Source organism: Bombus fervidus, chromosome 2 (assembly GCF_041682495.2).
Source record: "Bombus fervidus isolate BK054 chromosome 2, iyBomFerv1, whole genome shotgun sequence".
In the NCBI taxonomy this organism is placed as follows: Eukaryota; Metazoa; Arthropoda; class Insecta; order Hymenoptera; family Apidae; genus Bombus; species Bombus fervidus.
This window is the reverse complement of record NC_091518.1, coordinates 14,565,218-14,586,228: the sequence shown is the minus strand read 5'-3', so window position 1 is coordinate 14,586,228 and position 21,011 is coordinate 14,565,218. Positions and strand designations below refer to the sequence as shown.

The following is a 21,011-nucleotide window of genomic DNA, read 5'->3' as shown; positions in this document are numbered from 1 at the left end:
ATTACAATTAGTCAAGTTATTATTTATTGTTATTCCGAACAAGTATTTATACAATTCATTTAGAAAATCTACGATCAAATATTTAATATATTCATCACCGATACGAGAACACAGACGATATTGCAATTTCTATTCACTACGATTTAGGTACATCGATTGTATTCACATTCTTAATTGATAAAAGTATTTCACAAAAAATTGTGCGCAATACACCCTGTATGAAAGAATCGTAATCTCGTTACCACAATTACGACAGAAACATGCTGATTTGGCTTTTGTGCAAAGAATGCATCGATAAACCTAAAGCATTGCTTCCAGGCATTAAATTAAGGCACTTACAAACTCTACGATAATAATTATGTTAAAAAGTAGATCGTTTCTGTAACTTAAGAAAATATCATCGGGAAATCATCACGGGAGTTATCTTTAAAAATTAATTCCTTTAAAAATCCCTGTCGTATCAAATTAATCTTTTTTCGATAATCTGATTAATCTGATTTTATACTTTCGCAGTTCCGAATATCATTCAAACTTGTGCTTGCCATATTTTTCTACAATCCACAAAAAGTTACTTCAAGCTCGGACCAATTATTTAAGCTCGTCAATTACCACCATCGTTATTCTTTCCTCGAGCAATTTGTTCTCAGTCTTCTTTTGAACATAGTAGACTTCGGTAATTACAATTTGATCGATTAATCGGAGAGGGAAAGAGAGAGGCATAGATAGATAAAAATTGTTACTTTAAAAGACCAGAAGGCAAGGTACACGGTGATTCAGTAGAGCCTCGGGCTTTCGCGATACCAAAGAAGGAAAGTTTCGCGACGAAATGTTTTTCCTAGAGTTGCGCGGATCCTCTCCACGCGGAGTCGAAACCACACGCGGTATCCGAGTCCGAGTCGTTGTTCTGCTGCGTCTTGGGCGCGGCGGAACTGACGGCTGTCGTGGAGATCGGTCGACGATGCATCGATTGACTCGACCGAGAAGCCTTGCCCTGAAGCAGTGGAGTGCTTGGTTGACTAGCAGCCTGATGATCTCGCGACGATCCAAAATCCTGCGCTCGTCGGCTTCTTCTCTTCTTGATGGGCGCGTACTTGGGCGGTGGCATCATCTTCTGCTCCAACTTCGTGGAAATTGGAAAAATTATTTGTCAATCGTTGATAATCTTTCTCTGATGACAGAATTACAACCCCTGGACGATATTGTACCAGCGTTTCATCGGGTTAAGCTATACATTGTAAGGCGATTATACTATATTGGATTGGCAACTAGGTGATTGCGGATTTTGTCATTAAATGCTATTGTTACTTTACGATATTCTCTGCTATATTATTGGGTTGGCAACCAAGCGATTGCGGATTTTGTCAATACCACCTAATGACAAAATCCGCAATCACTTAGTAAAGTTTATTTATTTATTTTTATTTATTTTTTATTTTTTATTTTTTTTATTCTTTTATTCTCTAAGCTATAACATTTTACCAAATGTCCTTCTGGACAAATTGTAAAAATTTAATAAAACAAATAAAAAAAGAAAAAAAAAACTTAGTAAAGTAACACACGGTTTGTGAAAGTAGCTACAGAATCGAGGAGATTGATTTTTGTTTAATCACCTTAAGTTAGTTATCCATGTAAGCGGTAGATAGTTCCCCGGAATTCTGCAAATTCTTTACCTTTTTCTACTATTCAACTTTTTTCTACTATTTATGTATTGGTCTACTATTTTGTCTACTATTATGTCTACTATTATGTATGGGTCGGAAACTAAGTGATTGCGGATTTTGTCATTAGGTGGTATTGACAAAATCCGCAATCACTTAGTTGCCAAGCCAATAATATAGCAGAGAATATCGTAAAGTAACACACGGTTTGTGAAAGTAGCTACAGAATCGAGGAGATTGATTTTTGTTTAATCACCTTAAGTTAGTTATCCATGTAAGCGGTAGATAGTTCCCTGGAATTCTGCAAATTGTTTACTTTTTTCTACTATTTATGTATCGGTCTACTATTTTCTCTACTATTATGTCTACTATTATGTATGGGTTGGAAACTAAGTGATTGAGGATTTTGACAATACCACCTAATCCGCGACCACTTAATTGCTAACCCAATATCTCACCACTTACGTACGTTACTATCTTTATTATCTATATCGAATACTTGTGCGAGGGGAAGACAAGAGGGAACTGTAAATGGGAAATTGTTATCGAACGAATGAACCATCTCGTATTTAAAAAGACGCGCGACTTGCAGATGAATCCAGTGTCATCTGAAAGAAGAAGACCGTGGTCGCGCTTACACGGTAATTTCGTCTTCTTCTACATGGAAAGCGAGCGTTAATATTAAACGAGTTGGCGATTCGTCGCGTAATATTCATAATATTCAGCGATGGAGAGGGGTACGATGGTGGCGACCGCTCGTCCAAGGGTTGAATAATTATAGAGGGTTAAGGAAAGGAGGGCGGGTATCGGGTAATTTTCGAGAACGCGATCGTCCCTCTTTCTCTCTTCTACCTGCACATTATCCGCCGATCCCCAGCTCTTGTGTATCTTCTCGTGGTTGCTGCTGGCGCTGCTGCTAGTTGCCACACCCAGGAACTGGCTGAACGCTTCCGTCGTACGTTTCACGCGTACGTTCAGCGAGCCAATACGCAGGAAACCAAGATCTTTCTCTGCGTGTTCAATCAATCATCGTGTTACCACGTTGTAATCATCGCCGTTGCTAAACGCTTGCCGCGCGTATACGTTGCTCGTTGCGTTTAGCTGTTTCTAAATCACCGTTCCTAAGGGAACTATACGTGCCACTGGCAAACGGAGCAACGCAAGTGCGCGTCTGTTGCACTCGTTGCAACGCATTGCAACGTTTTACGTGTTTGAAATTTGGCTCGTGTCGCATGCATCTACCAGCGAGGGAGGCTAGGATCGAGTCCAAGGACGATCAAACAGCGGAATCTATCTTCTGGACGAGGAAGTCTCTTGGTATCGTTAATTTATTCTTCGCGTTATAGTATCATTGGTTCATCGTCAATGGTGATTTACAGCGATTACAGGAAGTATTTGACGCATCGTTGTATTTATTATAGCAATTGTACACTGATTCGTTGAAACCAAGTAGACATTTCACGTTACGAAGACGAAAGGTAGAACTTGACGAAGAAACGCTTCATTGAAAGAGAAGGGCGTGCTCCAATACTTGTTGTAATCGTTGTAGACGGAATGGCGTTAGAGTAAGACGAGGTTATTGTTAACGAGGAGCAAGATTTTTGTGAGATACCTAAGGAGGCAATTGTTTCGAGATACGCAGACTTGTGCGAGGGATAGATGCGTCAGTTGTAAAGTGTAATTGTAGAAATTCGAGACTAGGAGTTCATCTATAAGAAAGGAGAAAATTGACGGAAGAAAGCATCGAGCCTCTACTATAATTTTTGCTACGTGTATAAAGATGGTCGAGCAACGTCAATTTTCTTCGTTTCGGTCATAGAATAATCCTGTGTCGGAGATCTATAAAGATATTTCGAAGTAGAAAGTGAAAATTCTACGTTACCAATACGGATCCTAATAATCTTTTCACTTTCCGTCTAAAGAATAATACTGCGAATAGAAACAAGTGGTAGTGTACCAGGTTTAGAGAAAAATGAAAAACCACTCTACCGAACACACTGTCTACTCCACAGATCGGCCCGATGCATGCACTAAACTATAGCTCCATTTAATTAGTGATCGTTCCATGCGTATTATTTCTTACCTGCATGCTTTTTCCTTGCTTTTATTTCTGAAATAAAATAGAAAATCATTTGAGACTGTCTCGTGGAGGCACGACGACGCGCGCGGTCGTCGAAGAAGAGGAGTATCAAGGATTAGTAGACACGGAGTGATTATTAAAAATTATCAGAAAGCCACTAAACGACCGAACGGAATTAGTCGTCGTGGTTAGAAAACGTTAGAACGACAGCTTCTGTTGTATTTGCTGGCTGTCGATGTTGGTTAATAACGAATGGAAGAGCTGCAGGGATGCTCAGTGCTTGGTAACCAGGTTGATCGATCGATATAATCGTTCAAAATTTCTAGACGAATCTATAAAAATTCTTAAAAAAAATACTCTGTCGAAATTTCTTCTCGAATTAATACGTCAACTGTCATAGGAATAATCAATGACCAGCGATGTTACAGTTGATCAAAATACTTAAATCAAAGGAACTTTAGTATTCGTCAGATTTGTGATAACTTTAACCAATCAACGCCACATAACGTAGTATTATGTTTAACGTGATAAAGTAGCTCGTAAAATAGGCTGATTATTATTAGCGACATCGAATAAGAGAATTTATCGTACTCGTTCGAGTCAATAGCAAGCTCTTGAAATTCTTGTCTTCGTCGTTAATCGTAGAAAAATATACGAAATACGTAGGCAGTCAGCCTCTGCTACAACCTGCTACGACGCTACTAAGCACTGATCATCTAAAAACAAACTTCTTCCGCGCAACCGAGCATCGAAGATGGATTCGCTCGTAAAACGATTAAACTCGTCTTTCGTACTCGACGAGCAATCGCAACAGGACGGAGATACAACCGAGAGAGTTAATCTGGTTAAAAAGTAACTCGTGTCGCTTCGTATTCGCGCGTGAAGTCGATGTTCGCGGCGAAGTCGTGCGAGCGTCTTCCGGCGCCACGGCGGGAAGTAGTCGATCTTCTCGCGTGTTTCATCGAACGGAAGATCAAAAGGGTGAGTGAACTCGCGCTGCATACAATTAACGTGTAATGATAGGACGTGTAACAAAGCGAATCTCTGTTAAAATAAAACTGACGATTATTCGATTGTCGAGATCTAGAGGTGCAACGCGTACGGAAAACGGACGTGAATGAAGGAAATCGGCAAATTTTCTCATGCTCGCGTACACATGCTTTACCATCAAACGCGTTGAACAGTGACAACAAAGAAAACACTGACGATTGTCGTTAGCCGACGATGTGGAACAGGCCTGAGTCGTTCTCGCCGCCTTACGCGATCGCCGGAGAGCATAAACGTGTAAAATGAACGAGATAAAATCGCGGCATTCAGGAACTGTTCGCATCGTCGGCTGACAGGGTTAAATCACATCGTTTCTACGGTGCTGGGAGTGTTTTCAGGTACTACTGCCACTTCGATTGATCGTTGAAACGTAATTTTCGTTCAAAGACAAATCGTTTGGAGACAACGTGAGGCGAGGATTTATGCTTGTTCACCAGTTTTATTTTCAGCCTTCTCGATACCACGTGCGTTGCGTCAAGCCTCGAGAGTATCGCAACACGAGAATACCACGCATCGATCGTTACACAAGTGTGATTTAATTACGTCGAGGCATTCGATGACAAGCGCAACGTTCAATTAATAGCAGCACGACACATCGTCAAACAATAAATAAACGAGATAAACGAAATATTTACGCGTTCGCAAACAGCCACACTTCGCGACTTTATACGCGTTTACAGTTAATTATACGTGTAAAGATATCACAAAAATTAATCAATGGTGTGCGATTCGTTGAAAAAAAAAAAAGACTGAAGCGAAGAGTCACGAGTACTGGACGTACATGATTCCATTGGAATTTCGGGAATGAACGGGTCCACTGTTTATCGGATACCGATTGAAATAGAGGAAAAAGTAAGAGAGAAAGAAAAAAGAATATAATAAATAAAACGAAAGGATAGAAAAAAAGATATCGGAGAGTCTTCTTCCTGTCGTAGACCGTCGAGGCATCTCGATGGCGTTGCGTGTTAAAAACGCGAAGTGGACCCGCGGATTCTCCGCGCAATACTCACGTCAGCGTCGACAAAAGTGACAGTCATACGTTACTCTAAGGTGCGGCTACTTTAATCTTGCGACACAAGCGCTTTACTACTTTAGCAGAGGTGTGCTTCTGAACTTGCCTGAGCGTAGCGGCAGCAGTAATCCCTACAACAGAAGAATACTTCCAGAGCCCCGATACTCACCGAGAACAGAGGACAGAGGAGGAGAGAACCCGAAACCATTTCCTGTCGTCTATTTCGATCGCGTAGTCGTCACACGGGATACCTGTACACCTTTTACTTTTTCTTTACAGAGGCAAGATTAACGTTTAGAAGCAAGCTAGAGATGCATGCCGTGAACTCGTGCTAACTGGTATGGTGGGTTAATTTCGATGGGACGATGGAAAAGATTATGAGATTTTGGAATATGTGATTATCGTTGGGCAAAGGTTAGAAACAAAGGAGGAGATCGTTCGGTTAGTACGATCGTGTGATACAGCGTGATTCGATCGAATAAATTAGTTGAAATTACGTTGGTTTACGTATAAGGTGGAGCTTCTAAAAGAAAAAAAGAAAAAGAAAAATATGTAAAAAGTTCTCGAATATACAAGAGTTTACTAAAATTATTTTAGATGTGTGTAAATGATGTTATCGCACATTTGCTTTAATAAACGTGAGAGACGAATACAATTTCTATTAATTTCCTGTTTTCGAATGAGTTTGGACTTTGGATATTATATTCTTTGTCTCGATGAACTTTGTTACTATGAAAAGAATGAATTTCTTAAATGATTAGAGAAATAAGTTTGTTAGGAGGAAAGGACAGAATTCTACCAAGTATAGACCAAACGTATGTGCGTGTATGCCTGTGTAAATATCTTCGTTCGAGCAAGATTTATACGGATAGACAGAGAACAAAGTAGAAATTTAATTGTTTGTAATAAAGAAGGAGGAAGAACAAGGTGTATGGTCGATGCAAACTAGTTAATGCCTCATGTAGATTACTCGCATGCTCCCTTGGAAAGAGTATGGAAACTAGGAAGCAAACGTCGCCGAGACACGGCAGGCGAATTCCTCGAGACGGACATGCGCTCGATTAAAAGAAAGCTGATAGTGAAAATAGAAGGCTTAGAAAACCGAGGCTGAACCAGAACCAAGCGCATGAAAGCAATGTAAACTGCGGTGTACCTGGTGAGGAAACCTGTAATTGCTCTATCGCGACGATTGAGCATCCGTATTTTATTACGTTGTATTTCTTCTCTCGTACGATATTTACTTAAATAAAATCGCGAATTGTCACGGATTATATGAATCAAGCTACAGCTTGAGGAAATAATTGAAAGGTATTAAATTATGAACATCCTTCCAAGGAAAATTTCCTTCTTGTAAATTACAGTTTGTAATAACATACGTAAAACTAAATTCTAGATTATTTACGTTCTCTTAAAGAGAATACTCGCGTGTCTTAAATTACGTATCAATTTTTACGAACAGTACAGGCCAAAAGTATAAATGCAGAACTCTTTGTTAAAATTTATTCCGATTCGTCGAGTAGCTGGATTAATTCGGATTAGATAAATTTCTCGAATCTAATACGAGCCACACTCCATTGTAATAATATTCGTATAATCGACATACTTTTAGCCCGTAACATACGTTATGGTTCGAACGATTTCTATAGCGAGAAGGATTTAATCGAATCGACAGAAACGCGGGCGCTGTTTAAAATACAATCGAAGCGAGCAGGGGAATCCTCGTTAGAGGGGATACTTTCCCCACCGGGTTCGAGTGTTTGCCTCTTAATGTTGCGTAACTTTAATCGCTTCTCGTTCGGGCGACAATGGTATCTGCTCGTAGCATTGAAACGGCGCGGCACCGCGTCCCTCTCGTCCGATGCGTTTTCTCAGGCTCGCGATTAACGCGAAATTAATAGACCACCGATGTTAGCGTGATAACCGCAACGGAAAGGAAAGAGATCGACGACGATGATCATTCTCTCGGGTTTCAATGGTGAATAAAAGGAAAAGAATAAAAACGACGGAGAATAAAAAAAAAAAAAAAAAAAGGCGACTATAAAAGTACACGGACGGGGAGGTAATTTACTCGGTGATTTGCGTAAACGTTACGAGCTTCCCTTGCGCGAATATTATGAAACTCTGACGCGTCTCATTTACGGTGCCCGCCGATAACATCACTCGATCGTTCGCTTTGATAGTGTTCGCATTTACGAGTCAATTATTGCGCTTTTACGCGGATAATAAATTGTATTTATTCTTTTCTTTTTGCTCCATCTTGCTGCTGTCCCTTTTTTTCTTTCCTTTGCATCGCTTTGAATTTCTTTGCTTCAAAGGAGCGCGGTACTTACTGCGGAAGGTGTCCTGACTGACAGCGGCCTCCTGGGAGACCAAGTATTGTCTGGCCTTCTTTCCGCTGTAGTCGCGTACCTCTTGGTTCGCACCTGTAAATATCGTGTGAAAACAAAATGCAAGAGATAATCGTGAAAACCGTACGATTCTTATACGCATCGGTCAAGAGCACTGCATTTACTATAGAATTATGATTTGTTTTCCTAGGACTGCTATCGTAGCGATAGCTTTCTAACGCATTTAGTTCTTGTCCATTTATCGTCAATTTTTTGTACCAAGTGCAGCGATCGTTTCGCTCGCACACAAGCGCAAAGATGCTTCGGTTACGTCAGCAGCGTCGCTTACGCTTAATTACATAAGTAATTAAAAAAAACTACGCGACATATGTGTCAATAGAAAGCGTTAATCCGCGATTCTCAACAATAAGAACTCACCGTACACCTGAACCAACAGATTGAAGATATTCTCGTGACCGAACTGCATCGCGATGTGCAACGGCGTGTATCCCTGCAAGAGTCGAATTACGAGTCAAGCTACGATTAACCAGCAACATTTTCCACATAACCAGAATCACGTAACGAGGATCCAGTTTTTACTTCTTTGCGAGAGAAAAACTCGAGCGCACGCAACGAACTACGGGAAAACGGCTCTTCCATTGATGCGTTATCGCGACGCGGCTATTTTCTCGCCATCGAGAACGCGATGGGAGGATGACGATGGAGAAAAAATGAGGTAAAGTCAAGGTGGAGGGGGCGAAGGAACGCGGAGACAATGAGGAATTAACGACGTCGTATTATGAATATCATTCGGAGCGTGCGAATTCGCGTTTCCGCGACGCAACAATATTATCTCTGTGCCGTGCCGCGTGCGTGCACGAACGAGGAGATTGAAACGCGATGCCGGGAAAACGAACCTTGCGTGCGACAGACAGATTGGCATACGCATGAACTTTCCGACTTTCATCCGGCTGTTCGGCGTGGATCTCGCCGCTGCTCTCTGCGGTTTCAACGAATTCACCGTTATCTTGCAGCATTGCCCGATAATCGTTCGCAGAATACGTCTCCCTGTACGAGTTTTCCTCTGCGATGGGGCTGTTTTCGAAGATCAGAGTAGAACGCGACGGTTGTCTTCGATCTCTTTGGTTCTCCATAAAAACAAAACGACGTTTCACCTTTAAATCTTTCCGGAAAGAATTTCTATCTTGGAAAAGTTGGAAAAAGTTTCGCACGTTTGACTTGGTGAATTATTAAATAATTTAGTATAGAGAAGTATTCTAGAATTTTTTCGAATTTCTTGAAAGCCTAGGGGTAGTAGAAGGTTAGGTTTGAATATAAACGATCCAGTTTACCGACGTAGTATAGAAAAATATAGTTACCTGGTAGCATGCATAATTGAACCATTAATGTATTTTCAACCTTCAAACCAACAATTCAGAAGATGACTAAAAAACTCGAGTGGTGAAATTACTACGGACACTGCGAATACCTACCAAGTTTCTTATCGTGGTTGCTATGTTACTTCGTAGCTTGGATCGCTATAAAAGAACGGTAAACACAAGCGATTAACCCCAACCTACCACAATACGCATCTCATTATCATCGAACAGGGAATGAAAGGAAAGGTGGAACAAAAGCGACTATCGCGTCCGTCACAAGGATTATACCACTCTTCCCATGACAATGTAATCCCTCATCGTGCTCTAATAACATGTTCTTCCATGTCCCTGCTCTACAACAGTATCACCATATCCCGATACACGCGCGACAGCCAATTACGATGCAAACGATACCGAATAAACGTCTTTCGCACCCTCGTGCGTCGCGACGCGACATAACGCGCGGAGAAAAGGTGCAACGGGAATAAAAGGAGTACGCTACAGTCCACAAGTATTCGGACACCTGGCGCAATTTTGCATATTATATGCACAAAATAACAGTAACAACGAATACACTGTAGAAAGTGCATCGATTTACTCGCGTGAAAATTAAAATTATTTAATAGCCATTTTCCAAAGTTAAGCTAATACGTATAAACTGTATTATAAACTGCTGTTTAGCGTTTGCTGATATCCACTAATTGTATACAATATAGTTGTCTCTGGGATAAGATCAAAGGAGAAAATCAGATTAAAGGGATTCAGTCGAAACGTATCTGAAATATTTTCGCTAGATTTGAAATACTAGAACACTTACGGACGACAGTGTACGCGCGTGAAATAGCGCGTAACGCGGAATCGATGGTACACGAAATTGTGTCGCGGTAGATGAAACATCGGAGGGACGTTATCTGGCAATTAGTATCGCGCGGAGGGCGGCAGGTGAAAGAGGGACCGCTTTTCCTCGGTCGCGCAGGAAGCAGCTGCCACTTTTGATCCGCTCCTTCGCCTTTACAAAGATATTAACAATACCAGCTCGAAGATCGACGCGTAGCCGACTGGTCCGATCGCCATAACCCGTTTGACTAATGCGTGCCGGTATCGAGATAGCCGCACACGCACCCAATAACGCCTATAAATTAATAATTCAGTAGTTCGCCCTTAAGATTCCAATCTTTTGAATAATTTAGCAGGCGGACTGCGTGGCCCCGAACCGAGAAAGTACCTGCGAGGAAAATAGGAAGGTGGATGTACGTTGGAGGCAACTTTCGGTCTGATCAAAATTGCCCAGCATCTTAAACCTTGTGCGCTAATCTTCTTTCTATGCCGTCTTCTTTAGTTAAAATGTTCTATCTACCTTGAAATTGAAGAAAGTTAAAGTTTTCCCTTTTGTTTGCGTTTCTCTGTGCTTTGCCGACATTAAAATATTTCTTCTAGTTTAGTAAAGTTTGTTCTAATGTTACGTCTAACATCCTCTTAAAATATTACAAATCTATTTCATCTGCTACTGCGAGAGCAAATGAATGAATTATAAAAATTCGAGAATCGCAGCAGATCCTTATGGATATTGAAGTTAATCGACGATTTCGTATCGTCTCACGATCTTAATGATGGCTATATTGCAAGATCTAGTGACGGAGTCGTTGAGACGGAGTGATATATATATATATATAGTTGGATAAATCGAGTCATGAAAGAAAAACAAGTACAAGTAGTGTGATTGGTGCTGCAACGCCATTACGGCTAGAATCACGGACAGAAAATAACCGTGACACTTTCAGCTTTATAGTCTTATAGTTATTGGAACGTAACGATTATTATAAAAGAGGGGCTTAATCACAATTTGGATAAAGGAAAACATGTCACGCGGACGAGGTACAGGTTAAAAGAATTTCTCATCGGTGGAAGAAAGATCGATCGCGTCAGTCGTGGCGGGGATAAAAATTGCGCGACCTTGAAATATCGTATGCAAAGTGCAAACTCGCGACGGTGTCTCGGTGAACCGGTACTCACGAAAGCGAGCTACGAGCACGTACCGGCCGTTCACGATATACGCTTCGATAAGTGCGACAAATTGCGCGTAATTGTGTGCGTGCACCGGTTATTATCCGGTGGAAGTGAAAATGCGGACGATCCGTAAGAGTTGCGTAGACGATGCAACGGATCTCTGTACGCACAGCCTCTCTCATAACTTCGAAACAAGATTTAAATTGTCATCGTCCAATTTCGCGTCGTTTAAATTTCCAAGATTTTCCACTAAAATAGAGCTGCGACTAATATCCAGCAACGATTTCAGACTATTTGAAAAACCCGTATAAACCACTCTGGCGCCCATACAGAGTCAGCAGTTAAAATAAACTGCGAAAACTTCGCTCGAACCATTCGATAAAGCGAACACCAGTTGCAACGTCGACAACGCGAGGAGCGATGTTTTCAAGTTACAAGCTGAACGAGACGACTAAAAAATTGAATCGACTGCCGAACGCGCCATCATAAACAGCCTCCCTGTATATACACTATATCTCTCTCAATATCGCATTCCGCAATAAACGCAGTGACAAATGCGTCGAAACCGCGATCATAGGCGAACGCCGTTTTCGAGGCGAGAGCTGCAACCCTCGGGGGTGCAGAGGTTTTCGAAAGGGGTCGAAGCCGGCTGGACGAGGGAGAAAAAGAGAAAGGCAGAGAGTTATTCGGTGGGCGCCGGCTCTAATTTATTTCACTTTAAAGTCCCCGCGTATAGGTGGGCGAAAGGCCGCGCGTTACAACGACGCCAGGAATAGAAAATGGCACGTATGGGGTAACTCGTTGGAGTCACCCTTTTTCCCCGACTCCAATAGCGTGCGACACGTGTGTCCTCGCGACAAGTGGCACGACACCCTCTGCCTTCACGCATGCTCACTCTCTCACCCTTTTCTATTTCGTTCGTTCGCGTATACGCGCACCGTGGCTCACCCTTCCTTCTCCTCTTTATACTTTCGACGATATTTTAAAGTAGCATTGTCCCGACACGCGGAGTCACCGAGCCTCGAGACAATATCGCGTCGTCACCAGGCCCGTTTTCTCCCCCACGATCTCCACCTTCGCTTTCCAACCCTCTCGTCTTGTCTCGGTTACTCCAAAAGATTTCTTTTCGCGTTCCTGGACTCGTGTGTCTGCGCGTCCTCTTCCGCTAGGCAGAGTGTCGCCGTCCTTCTTCAGCGACAATCTTCGGGAATGGGACAGCTGCCGGCCACCAATATCACGCACGCGTATATCACCGTTGAGGATTTTCAATTTTAATATTTTCCTACATCGAGCCGCCTTTACGAGCAGCTAAATCATAACGGCCCGCCCTTGACGGCCGAGATTCCGACATTTTGTATTTCGACACCCTCGAATATTGGTTCCTATAACGCGGATCCCACCTTTTTTTTTTCGCCTTTCTGCTCTCACCGGCTGGTAGTCTCTCAGGTAGCCCTATTCTCCAGCCCTCGACTTCTTGGTTGTCCTGAGTTAATTTGTAGAGAAAATGTCACACGGTCGCAAACATCGACGGATGATTTCTTAAAGATCCCTTTACGGACTTTAGACGGTAGTGTCTGAGTTAACATGATTGTGGCGTAGAATTGGATAAATCGACAACTGATGCAACAATGCTTTTTCAATTGGAAGGTTTTCATACTTTATAGTGATCACATATCGGAGTGCAAGAAATATATTAATAAAATTCGATATAGATTTACTACTAAATAATCCCCGAGACCACGAGGTTCATCAATAACACTCAAAGAAGTATATGCATTTTTATCTACTGTTCAAGATTACTAAAAATAGAAGAAAGATTCGCGTGCATTTGGATGATCAAGCCTAATCACTCACGACGACATTCATCATTAAGATTTCTCTGCGTCAGCTTTTATTAACAAAAGTAGTCTACTCCTCTATATGATCTTCGATCTCGGGGTTCTACAGGATACGTTCGAAATGGGTCACCCGGTGTACGCGACAGATTCCGCCGGTGTCTCGAAGGTCTACCAGTGGGATCGCCATTGTCGTTGTCTGTCGTACGCCTGCAAGGATGCAGGCGCCACACGGGCGGCTTACGGTCCCCGTGGGGAACGGGCACCGTTTTTTGCGGGGATTAAATGCGAGCCGATGCCGCGATAAGCCGTAGAAAACTGCGCTGGAAGCGGTACCGGTGACAGATTACGCTCGTGACTCCGATCCGCCGTGCGCCACGTAAGATCGCCGGTAACGTCTAACGTTCGACGTTCGGTCAATCGCGAGAAGAAATGTCTCTACGAATTTCGCCCGATATGTACGTCACCAGATAAGTTACTGTGCCAGAAAACGATCAGTTGTGGAAGGAATTAAATTGGTCGTTACGATGAGTTTGGTCTATTAAAAAGTTTCTGTGTTCTTTGATGCAGGAGGGTGAGAAGTTACTCTTTGCAGAGATTTGGAACGAATTGATATATGCAAATGTCAGAGTTTTGATCTTTGAATTATTTTTCGTGCAATACGAAGTCATTGGACAATAAATCTAAGAAATGTAGGATTATTTCGGAGTTTAGACGATGAGTGTTTAAGTGTCCAAAACAGAGAAGTTTAGGTGTCTTTGCCTCGAATAGACACTTTCGAAGTTTATTAAAATTTAACTTCATTTACTTTCATCTCAACCAAAGTTCCTCGTAGCAATCACTCTGCTCCAATCTCTCTAAGAGAAATAGAAAATTCCTGTTACGCTAGAACGACGAAGAAGCACGGTTGCTTTGACTCGAAACAGTTAGAGCAGAAGATGGGTAGGATATTACACAGCGCGAAATCGCGACGAGAAGGATACGCGACTTAAGAGTGCAGGGAGGCGGCCGTAGAGACTCGTCGTCGGTTCCCCACGGTTTTCCCTCTTTTTCATTTGCCAGAGCATTAAGCGGGCGAGGCGGCCGCTGGGATAAGCCGCAGAAAACTACGGCGAGAGTGGTGGCTGTGACAGATTACGCCGTGCGACACGATTCACCGTCTGCCGCTAAAGCCGCTGCTGGAAGGAAAAAAGAGCTGGCAGGATAGAGAATGGATCCATTCCGGAGTGGATTAGCCTGCGCCGACGTTGTTGGTACCTACACGAATACACGCGTATTTATTAAATCGAGCACTAATCCTTGAAAACAGAGATCCTGGCGTACTTCGACGGACACGGCTGTGTTTTAAAAGAATCGAACCTACTGTCCAAGAATTCTCCCTGTTTCTCCCGTTGTCTATCGCTATTGAGAGGTTCGCGGGAAAATTGATACAGGTTAGAAAATCTTTGATTTCTTTCAAATTCTATTACAAAAGTCTATACCGTCTCCAGCATTTTTCTATCTATATTTTAGCTATCAATTATCCATACGAGACTATCCGTGGACTTAAAATAATTTCCTTAATTTGCAAGCTTTAAGAAGAATTTTATAAAATTTCGAAACGAGAAACACAGGACCCGATGACGGGAAAATAAACGAGCGTATCAAGTAACGAGCAGGCGGATGCGCGAACGTGCTACGGAACTTCGAAAGATTCATTGTCGAACGAATATGATCGCGATTAGATGCGATCTGCAACCATTACGCCGCTAATCGGCTTAATTGAGGCTCTTGGTGAAGAGGGAGGGGAGAGAGGGAACGGGAAGAACCTTGTGCAGCACGTAACCGTTTCCTTGCGATAAACCTGTAAAATATTCTAGTCGATCTAAAGGCTCCCATTACCTCTAAATTGAATTTCGATGAATTTCATTACATCTTTTTCGCTGTACATAGTTGTTACATATTTCTATCTTTATCGGTCTGTTTAACTAGAACGTGTGCGGTAGTTGAGCGGTGTTTGTCGCGAGCCGCTAACGAGCAACCTTCTCTCCTCTTTCTCGTTCTTTCTCTCGTTTTCTCCATGGGTTCGTCTCTTTTCTGCCCTCCTTCTTTGCCCCGCGAAGGGCACTCCACCTTATATAAGTCTTATAAAGAGCAAAGCGGCGGACCACACACATCCGATCCTATCTACAGTCTTCTCTCTGTGCGCTGCGCCTACCTTTCCCTCTCTTTCCTTCCTTTCTGCCACGGGGACAAACTCTGCGCCTTTCTGCCGGCACGAAGAGACACGCGGCGCTCGCAACCCGCTTAAATGCGCGGCCTACGCTCCTTTCGCACGCCGGCCACTTACAGATCACGGTAGATTCCAGAGCGATACTCTGCTCGCGATTTATTCTCAGCCAGCCTTGCCTCGCTTTTCTTTTTATCGATCTCGTTCTTTTTACCTCCCCGTTCGTCGTTATTATTTGCGCCACGCGCTGCTCGAGACACTCGCGGCAGGTGGTGAGAGACGTGGATGGATTTAGATTGCGGAAGGTTATGGAGAAAGTTTATTACTTTTTCTTTGACGTTTCACATCGTGTGCTGATCCTTGTTACGTGTTTTAGCGATTAGATTTTGGTATGTGGAATGTTCGCAACGAATTAAAATCGAAAAGTCGATAGTAAGACTTACCCCGTTCTGTGGATCGTAGATTGGCAGAGTATCCGGAAATAGGAAAAGACGAGATTAGAAGCGATCATCAAAGGTGCAGATGCGATAAGACTTAAAATATTTGCTGAGTTGTAGGTATATAAGTATCGAATAGCATTCTATAGATCGTAAGTTTATTCGCGATGACAGCGTACGGTACTAAAAAATCCATACGGACTCCTTATACGCCCACCTTTGCATAATATACCTTAAAAAAAGATATACTGCCGGGGAGCCTTTATGATCTGATCTAAGCATCTGACGCGATGAAACCGGCGAGAAGGACATTGTACGAATTTCAAATGAACTCTAAAGCTTAGAGATGAACCGCATTAGAGACAAAATTTATATCAAACCTTTGCGTCATTTATCTCAACAGAAACGTAAAATCTAAGACACCCATCAGAAATTTTATCCGTATAGAATTTTTCTTCGCTTAGAAAATTAAAGATCGCAAGCCACGTTTCGCTGCCGAACTCACCGAAGTCTCATTGACGCTCTTGATATAATCCTTGTAGGTACCCGCGATCAGCTTCACGATGTTCTCGTCGCCGTGCTTGGCCGCCCAGTGCAACGCCGTCTGCAACATCATCAACAACATGAGATAATAGATCGTACAATCTACTCATACTGCGAAATAAAATAACTGTGCGCACGGATTATACTCGCAGAGAAACGAGACAAAACGATTAGGAAAAGGAGAGACAGCGGAGAAGGAGGCTGAACGTAAAATGGGGTGAACGTAAAAATACGCCAACGACGGAAATTTACGGGCCACGTCGCGAATATTTCGGAAAAATCGCGACGGTGGCCCGGTTGTAGACACGACGCGACCAGCTGTAGCGTATTTTCAGCCCGCGGGGCCCCGGTGAAATATTCGCGAATTAAGCAACGGCTCCCGGCCACGTCGACCGGAACGAGCTGGATGAATGGCGACGTCGGACAGCACTCGAGAGTAGAATGAGGTGGAGCACTTCGAGGGCAGTCGATCACCGGGCGCGAGCTCACGAGAGAGGGAAGGACACGGTGCGACGAAACTCGACTCACGAAGACCCGAACATCTCTAGAATCGTCGTCCGCGTCCGGGCTCGAATTACTCCGCGTGGATGTCGAGGCGAAAAAATTCTCCACCGGAACTGGCACGGACCGCTGGATTCTTGGCTGTGATTCAGGTCGACGATATCGCTCGGTGGAAAATTTAAAGGACGTCAATCGATGGATCTTTTATATCTGGCCGCTCTTGCACAATAATTTACTGTTATTTGTCATTTCCTTACGACTAAAACGAACTTATGGAACTAACTCGTTTATTTCTTGAGAATCGAGTATTAAGCGTGTACTTATGCAATAAAATTATGATATTGTGAACAAGTGGAGTCGATCAGTTTGACTTGTGAGAGGCTCGCTCATTTACAAACCGTAGCATATGCGAAATGAGACGGAGAGATGGTGAACCGCGAAGCGATCAGCGACATTGTCTTTCAATTAACTAGGAAGAGGATCATCCCGTATGAACGGTCAGAGAATTTACAGGGATGAAATTCAGGGTCGAAACAAGAAGTCGAGGAAACGTTTTTCGCAAATTTCGTTTAAATCGTCCGTTTACGCTACGAGTGACATGCTGGACAAAAAGCGAGAGAGTTAGAAATAACCCGCGAGTAAAATGTAAAGAGCGCGTTTTTAAATCCAAAACAGCACGCGTCTACGAGCGGTTGAAGCGAACGCGGTCTCGTTTAAGCGTTGAGTTATATCCGGGCTGGCTTGCTTTGACATCGAGCCGTTCAAATGCCCGGCTATTTCCATATAGCGGGTTATTCCGACCAGCGGATTATTTCGAGCATATACGTTATTATTCTTTGCAAGTTAGCCGTGACGGCTCGTAAATTTAATGGCCGCGGGCAGGTCTCGCAAAAACGCGCAGACACGCGCGCGCCATTCGTCCGACCGCGCTTAAATGTCGCTGTCGCGTGGTACCTCGCGGTATCACGACGATCGCATAGCCCCGTCGATCGTCACTAAGCATTTAGTGTTTCCGTTAAACGTGTACGGAAGATAACAAAGCTATTTCACGAATAATCAAACTGCAGTGTTTCCAGCGATTTTCACATAAAAATATTAAAGACGCCATTCGTCTTTAAAAAAAATTGACCACGAATGAAAGCACGAAGGCTTTGAAAGCGTCTTCTGCAGATATCATCGATTGACCAGTGATATAGTACTGATTCTGAGTAGTGTAGTATTACTAGATTCTGGTGCTTGTACTACTGAGAGCTTAGTACTGATCAATAGTCAGTAATGAATTACAGCTGGTGAATTACCGAGACTAGTTAGTGCTGGAACTAATAGTGGGTCCAAATAGTTACTGGAGAAATACTCACAATCGGTGGTATTGTGCGCTTCTTCGGAATTATATTTTTTAACAGATTCCAGCAGTATTTTTCTGTAAGGGATATAATAAATTTGAAATAAAGGTAGGAAGAGAAGAAGCAAAAAGGAAAAATGAAGGAAAAAGAGAAAAAGAAACAAGATGTCCGTTGGCAAAACAACCAGGAAGAACCAGGATTATTCCGCGCGGTCCAACGTAGGGTGGCTGGTTCGCTAAGAGAGAAATATACGATCCGCGTCGGGGATATAAGCAAGCGTTCGCGGTGCTCCCAGGGACATGTATTTTAATTCCGTCAAGTCCGCGTCCCGGGGGTAGATTAAAAATAGTGTCCGGGTCTCCAGATTCGCACACTGCCGTCATAGAACGCCGGACGTCCACCTGATCCACACGGAGAGAGCCACTACCGTGGCTGGACCGTCTGCACCGGTACCAGAGACAACTTGCAGGCCACCTCATTAGCGGCGGAAAAACTCATCCTAACGAGGCTACGTACCTAATGACGAGAACCACGCGCGCGCTCTTTCGTGTATGCCTATTTACCCGATGTGGCTGTGTGTGTGGCTTTACGTGGCCACCGTTGCGCTGCCACGACCAACGTCACCCTATGTTCTACGTCTGTTCGTGAAAGCGTGTGTGGGTGACCGCGTCGTCCGTGCAGCCACGTGTGGGGTGCACCTTGTGCGCCCACTAGCCCTATATGCGCTGACTCCACGGCAAATTAACGAGCAACGCACCGAGAGGATATACGACCTCCTGCTTGATATTAGAGGCACGTGGCGCCAATACCGTTGCTCAACCAGCGACCGCGAGGACCAAGAACTCACTGATCGAAATCGAAATCGTAGAAGCGTGATAAACGCGGTTGCTCAGTATAGTGGATACCGGAGAATAATCTTTGCTTTGGTTCGTTGTCGTGAATTGATTTAGGAAGGATACCACTGTATAATTTAAATGATCTCGAAGTTTTCAAGTTCAAGGAGGAGGGAAGCGAACCTGCCTTGTTAATTCGCTGTTGTTATTTTTACGAGTTATTGAATCTAATTATCGAAAGGTATAAGGTATTTGTACCTTGTACTCGCAGTGAGAGGAAAATACTAGGAGTTTTCTAAAATTATGCTTTCACCGATACATTGTCAAATGCAATTCCAATGATCAGTCAACTGTCACCTGTGTAAATAAAACGAAGATAAGAATTATTAACACTTCATAATAGTTATCTCCTCTGTTCTCTTTCACTGAATATCGTATAACCAAATAACGACAGGAAAACCAAAATATCGGCATCCCCTTAACGTAACAAACTCAACCACCCTGTGAACAACACGTGACATCGCCTACAGCGACAGAGATTCGAGGAAGACGGCACAATGAATCTCGTTTACGCAGGGTATAAAGGAGCGTGTGGAGTGCTAATCAAGATTAGGATCGCAAACCAGACGACAGACGAGCGTGATCAGCGGTGGAGAAGTGAGAACGCGAGGACCAGCGGCGAACACGGTACCGCCTAATACGGTCCGGCGCGAAAGATGCAAGAATCCGGGAGAAATTACACGGCCGGGGAAACAAAATGAATTTTTACGGTAGTCCCGCAGCTCTCGGCCGTGAGAGAGGGGCCATCAGCGCGCGTTTCTCTACGAGCGCGTATATACCGCGTCGGCCGTCTACTTGCAGCCTGCTAACGAAGTTTTATGAAGCGCGATAGCGCCATACCTACGCCGTCTCGTGGACTTTGGCGCTCCTTAATTTGTGAATGCTACGCGCACACACTGTGTCGGCTGCCGCGAAAGAATGGTATGTCGGCCGACAACGTGATATATCTTCGGTCCTCTGCCCTGGACCTTCGTTGACCACCGCGCGCCATACCTATATACACGGTAGCCGTCGTCTTCGCGCTCTTTACCGACGATTCCTGACTTGGAAATCCCTTGGCCGGCTGCCTTCGTCATGCGTGAGAACGTTCACCGTCGATCCTGACCCTCTCTTCTAAGTCTGGCAAGCGATTTGCGCTCCCCTTTGTTCCATCATCTTCCGCCAGCTCGTGCCACGTTTTTGCCTTATGTAGCTTTGTTTGCTGGATTAATGACGGGATTAATGCGTTGTTAATTGTAGGGGACGTTTCGTATGTCGTTTCGGTAGACTGAGTGTTTAGGGTCAGTTGTTAGAGATGGGAATAGTCTCGAGATTGAATCACGATGGTGAGAGAAGCTCGTCGATGGCCATTAGTGGTAGCTCGATTTTGAACATAGTATACAGTAGTTAATATCAATGAATTTGAACTTGTGCATCTGACACGTGATACCAGCCAGCATCTTAACCTCTCTGATCTTTGCAAAAGCATTCCGATCGAACGTTCGATTCGTAAGAGTCCAAACACCGTCTCGACGAATAGTTCCGGACATCCTTTGTCGATATCATAATCAAATCTCCGTCTGGATTAATTAGTACATCCCGGCGGTTTCCGCTGGCTGACCGGTTGCACCGGTAGCGGCACGACAGAGTCGCCGGTTTTCGTGGGTCCTTGGTGTACCCACGGTCCATGTGTGTACAGCACATGTGCACGAAAACTATGTAGCCGTGGGTATATAGTTGTCTCCTCGTGGGTACTGATTA

At 43.6% G+C, this 21,011-nt stretch overlaps 1 protein-coding gene across 2 annotated transcripts in view; it reads right to left on the bottom strand.

Annotated features, from left to right (window-relative positions):
- Window position 1: 1 nt before the first annotated feature.
- LOC139995334 (uncharacterized) overlaps window positions 2-21,011 on the bottom strand; it is a 307,852-nt gene continuing 286,842 nt past the window's right edge. Inside the window, exons 1-6 of one of the 2 annotated variants that reach the window (XM_072018728.1) lie at window positions 15,998-16,003; window positions 8,563-8,635; window positions 8,128-8,220; window positions 3,742-3,768; window positions 2,511-2,668; window positions 2-1,120 (exon numbers count right to left, since the gene is read on the bottom strand). In XM_072018728.1, the coding sequence (XP_071874829.1) occupies window positions 836-1,120; window positions 2,511-2,668; window positions 3,742-3,768; window positions 8,128-8,220; window positions 8,563-8,611 (612 nt within the window). In that variant the 5' untranslated portion in view covers window positions 8,612-8,635; window positions 15,998-16,003 and the 3' untranslated portion in view covers window positions 2-835. Of the gene's footprint in view, window positions 1,121-2,510; window positions 2,669-3,741; window positions 3,769-8,127; window positions 8,221-8,562; window positions 8,636-15,997; window positions 16,004-21,011 lie in introns of those variants that run through there. The other variant, XM_072018719.1, reaches the window with a different exon arrangement.